The following is a 5059-nucleotide window of genomic DNA, read 5'->3' on the forward strand; positions in this document are numbered from 1 at the left end:
TTGCTAATTAGAATTAATACAACTTAGAGAGGGTTTCGTTTCAGTTGTTATTTTAATTCTATGGCAGACAGGACTCCCTGTCTACCTTTTAGCGAGTGGCCGCTCAGCGCGCCCTTGTCACTCAACACCTTCACTAAGTACTAGGGGGAAAGTTCAGATCTCGAACTCCTAGCTTCTCTCTTAGTTTTAGGAACTGCTTTGTCGGCAGAGCCTTTGTGAGGATATGTGGAGTCATCTCCCGAGTTGCACAATAAGCACCTTTGAGGCGACCATGTTCAACAAGGTCCCTTGTAAAGAGAAATCGGATTTCTATGTGCTAATTTGCTTTGTGGTTGCCAGGATTCCTTATAATGCTAATGGCAGCATTACTATCACACCATACTTGCACTGGTACCTTTTGAGGAAATCCCATTTTGCCTAGCAAGTGCCACAATCACTCACTCTCTTTAGCTCCCTCGCTTAGTGCGATGAGTTCTGCTTTAGCAGTCGCAAGCGATACGCCTCCTCGTTTACTACTACACCACGATACCCTCGTACCGGTCATTTGGATTACGTATCCAGTCACGGATATGGGTTCTTTTGGTTGACACGTGAAGCTCGCGTCAGTGTACACTTCGTAAGCCACATCTCTCGTATTTCCGTCAAGAAACAGACCGTACGTTGACGTCCCTTTCAAGTATTTGAGTACTCGCCTAGCTGCATCCCAATGTGTGCGATTGTAGCAAGACAAAAACTTGCAAAGTTTTTAACTGCATTGGAGATATCAGGCCGAGTTTCACGAACTAACTACTGGAGCGATCCAACGATACCTATATAGTCATAAGGCTGCGCCGCAATCTGTTCTGCGGTCATTTTCGTTTCTGGCTCTAGTGTTAGACCAGCAACTTGTGGTGTCATCACTGGTGCACTATCAACCATTTTGTACATGGTGATAAGTTCTGCAATGTATTTGCTCTGTGAGATCGTCATCACGCGCTGTTCTCTATTGCGTCGCACCTCCATTTTCAGGATGTAGTGAATGTCACCCAGGTCCTTCATCTTGAACCTATTAGACAATTCAGCTTTTAGCTTGTTGATAAGTCGCATGCTTCGCGACATGACCGTCAGATCATCAACATACACCACGACTATAAGTCATTCTTCTCCCACTTATTGCAAGTAAATGCAAAACAGCGTGCAAAACCCATATCCGTCAAAAAGGTATGAAGGACTCGATGTCAAATGCGAGGGGCTTGCTTCAAACCATATATACTTTTTTGAAGTTCACTGACCAGACTTTCGTGGCCTCGCTTCACAAACCCATGAGGCTGTCTCATATAGATCTTCTGCCCCCCTTCCATTGCGCCATTGAGAAAAGCAGTATGAACATCCATCTGATGGACATGACAGTTCAATATGGTCCAAATTGCCAGCACTAGGCGCAGGGACTCGAATCGTGCCATCGGTGCGTATACCTCATCACAGTCTACCCCAAAGTCTTGGTGGTTACCTTGTGCTACTAGGCGTGCTTTGAACCGCTCGACACTACCGTCGACGTGATACTTTACAACTAGTACCCAATGAGATGTCAAAGCCTTACGTCCGGATGGGCAGTCTTACAAGCCTCCATGTCCTATTCTCAATTAAGGGGTCATGATATAGCTCTAGAGCTGGTTTCCACTGCTCTTTATGAGGGGCTCTTAAGGCTTCTTTAAGTGAGCGGGGTGTAGGCACTTTGTGCTCCGCAATTTCCTGCGCAATGTTCTTATCTAGTATCGCTTGGAAGCACTGATAGTCCTGATACCGCTTAGGTTTCTTTACCTCTCGACAGGGGCGTGATTCCCGGCTTTCAGCCGCTTCCACCAGCCCTTCTCGTCGACGTTTGTTCTTAGCTCCCACTACTGGGTTTGTTACCGGAGTAACTTCTTGTGCTCCCACTGCCTCCAACAACCCCTGCTCTAGTGATTGAGCTCCCACTGCTTTCGTATTCTCGGTGGCAGTTACTTCCACTTCTTGTGCTGCGGGTAACTCGCGCACTGCAAATCCAGAAGTGAGGGTTTGATCGGTCTGTCCGAAAGCTCTTTTGACCATGGCGGCTACAGTGGTCGTATCGAACAGCACATCCCGGGAAAGAATGTATTTGTTGTTATAGATGTCCAAAAGCCGAAACCCCTTTGTTTCCTCTGATACTCCAAGGAAACGACACTTTACAGCTCGAGCGGACAGTTTCTTGTCTTTACGTAGGGCAGCTGGCACGTGTGCAAAACAGACTGAACCCCAGACAAGAAGCTCTTTTACGTCAGGAGGTTTTCCGTAGACCATCTCATACGGTGTTTGATATCCCAACCTTTTCTTAGGTTTGCGATTCTGTACATAGGTCATGTACGTCAGCACTTCTGGCCACCACCTGTGCTCCATACCAGCATCTTTCAATGCACGTTGCACCCTATCCAGTTTACTCTGGTGATCACGCTGCGCAGCTACATTCTCTTCTGGGCTTTAAGTGTTTGGTTTCTGAAAGACAATACTCTTTCCTTTACAGATGTTCTTGAATGCAGCATTCACAAACTTAGTGCCACCATCGGAGCGTATCCGACGTATTGTGAATTTCCCTTCACGTTCCAGGTGCAGTAGTAGTTCTTCTACTTTTTCAAAGACTTCTTTCTTGTCGCGAAGGATAAATGTCCATCTCCACGACGTATTGTCGTCAATGATACTCAGGAAGTACTTGATTCTTCCTGAACTCCCATACACACCTGTGGTTTTCGTAGGACCATTTGTGTCCAGGTGAATGGTACTAATAGGTTGTTCATCTCTCGAACCCTTCAAGTTACGGTAGGACATCCTCCTTTTCTTCATCTCTGCACATGTTGAGCAAAAGAACGGGATTTTTCTAAGTCCCGTGGCTGATAGCATAGGCATCCCGCTAACCAGCTTCTTGCTCAGCATATCGATGACTGTGTCCTTATTTAGGTGACCAAGCTTAACATGCCACTCCTGCAATATTCTCTAATATCAATAAACCTCTGGGTTTGATAGTGGTTTGCAGGGTTGTGTCTTAACAGCGTTACAGAGGGTCTGCCGTTCAAATAGCGTTTTATTCTGTACGTAGTATGCTCCATTTATTGCTTTTGCAACAAACACAAGTTCATTGTCAAAAAGCACAAATTTGAACTTCCCGCAAAGTGAACCCAAAATTTGGGACCCTCTGCGTCTGAGCCAGAACTCGCTCAGAATGTTCGAGGTTGCATGCGGCACCATCGCTATATTGTCGAATAGAAACGGTTGAATGCTCTTTGGTCCACGTAAATACAATTTGACTGTACCAATGTGTGTATTTGAATGCTTAGAGCCCTGTGCAAAGGTAAACATGTACTGTGTATTGAGGCTCTTGGTAACAAAGCGTGCCATCTCGCTTGTTAGGCCGTGTCCGCAGCCGGAGTCTAAAGCACCCAAGTATCCGTTATTAGAAATGATTCTTCAGTCAATAGAAACGGATACAGTATTCGTACCTTCTCTTCCATCTCACTCATCATGCCGGCGAAGCGCTCCGTCGTCGCGGCAATCCCTGGATTGTTGGTCTCCACTTGAGCTTCATGCATCTCCACGTCACCATCCGATTGTTTATCGGTGGCCTTCCGGTGTTCGTGGCGCCGACTTCAACTGCGTGGACAACTGTATCCATCGGTTCGTCATCGTCCGAATACGGTGATGTGCCCTTTCCCGGTGTGTCAGGTAGCTTCACGTAGCTTGGTGCAGGGCTCATTTAACCAGTTGGAATAGCCGGCGACTTCAACTCCACAGCGTCGACAGCGTGCTCGACCTGGCACTCCTCCAAAGGAATTTCACGGCGTCGCTTGGCCTTTTCCTTTGTTTTCCCCTTCCCCTTGGATGCTTGCGCCTTGGCTACTTGCGCAGCTTTTCCTTTCAGGCGGATTGGCTTTGAAAAAATGTTGCGCCTTTGCACGCCAGCCGCCCAGTCTAAGAAGTGGTTTGGGTGGTCGACCAGCTTGTGCGGACCAATGTTGTTCATGCCGTTGTGACCGCCAGCACAGTAGTGGCACTTCATCCAGCCCTGATTGTAGTGCCGATCCTGATCTGGTTCACTCGAGGCCTTTCTTTTGCCCAAAGCCGAGCCATTCTGCTTGGTCGGAACGGCTGAGATACGGTTGACCACCTTTCCTCTGGCTGGGTCCATTGTCTCAGCCTTGCTCTGGTTGCCGTAGATGTTGTTGAGCTTCTCGGTGACTTTCTCGAGCGTGAATCCTTCAGGGGTAAACTCAACCGAAGAGCCCCACATGTGGCTCGGCAACACCCCCAACACCATCACCAGCATAAGCTGGGAGGTCAACCTTTGCGAGTTCAGAGCCTCACGCGAGTTGACGTTGACCTGGCTCCGCACTGCATTCAGATCTTGAAAGAGCTGTTCCACGCTCTTGAAGTCGGCGTTCACAATCTCCATGAACTGAGTCACTAAGCCGACGACACCAGCAGCATTGCTGAGGCTGTACTGCCTTTTCATCAGTCGCCAGATCACACGGACCGGTTCGTCCATACGCTTGGTAGCAATTCCCTTGAAATCGCCAGGCAGCGTCTCGCACAGCAGTTTCTTGATGTACGATGCCTGCGTGCAGAGCAGAGTCTCGTGCATATCGTACTGCCACGCCGACTCCGTGTCGTCAGCAGGCGGGCGTGGAGGCAGTGACGGCTGGCTCTTGAGCAAATCTTCAAACCGACTCAGCGGCTTTGCACGCTTGCGCTGCAGCTCCTCGAGCGCATGCTGCTCGCTCTGAGAAAGCTCACTACAGTGTATTTACTTTTATCTCTCTATCCTCTATACTAATGTCTATACTACAGACTCGTGCTCGGGGTCTGAGGCAAAAGAGGAAGTGAGCTCGTCTTCGGACTGCGTCCTTGGCGGCTGCACTCCTTGCCTCGTATCGTCATCGCGCTATGGCTGGCAGGCAGCTCTCTGCCTGCACTATCCAGATCACAGCTGTGATCTGAACTTCGTCTCGTACTTGCTAATTAGAATTAATACAACTTAGAGAGGGTTTCGTTTCAGTTGTTATTTTAATTC

At 48.3% G+C, this 5059-nt stretch overlaps 2 protein-coding genes across 2 annotated transcripts; both read right to left on the reverse strand.

The window, feature by feature from the left end:
- Positions 1-3398: 3398 nt before the first annotated feature.
- On the reverse strand, positions 3399-3581 carry PPTG_24985 (hypothetical protein; the record flags this gene model as incomplete). Its single annotated transcript, XM_008919084.1, has 2 exons — positions 3399-3422; positions 3492-3581. The coding sequence occupies 2 exons, from the start codon at positions 3579-3581 to the stop codon at positions 3399-3401; spliced, it is 114 nt and encodes a 37-aa protein (XP_008917332.1).
- Positions 3582-3745: 164 nt separating this feature from the next.
- On the reverse strand, positions 3746-4926 carry PPTG_20326 (hypothetical protein; the record flags this gene model as incomplete). Its single annotated transcript, XM_008919085.1, has 2 exons — positions 3746-4781; positions 4835-4926. 2 exons carry the CDS (start codon positions 4924-4926, stop codon positions 3746-3748), a joined length of 1128 nt encoding a protein of 375 aa, XP_008917333.1.
- Between the last annotated feature and the right edge of the window lie 133 nt (positions 4927-5059).

This window comes from Phytophthora parasitica, assembly GCF_000247585.1.
Source record: "Phytophthora parasitica INRA-310 unplaced genomic scaffold supercont2.486, whole genome shotgun sequence".
Lineage (NCBI taxonomy): Eukaryota > Oomycota > Peronosporomycetes > Peronosporales > Peronosporaceae > Phytophthora > Phytophthora nicotianae.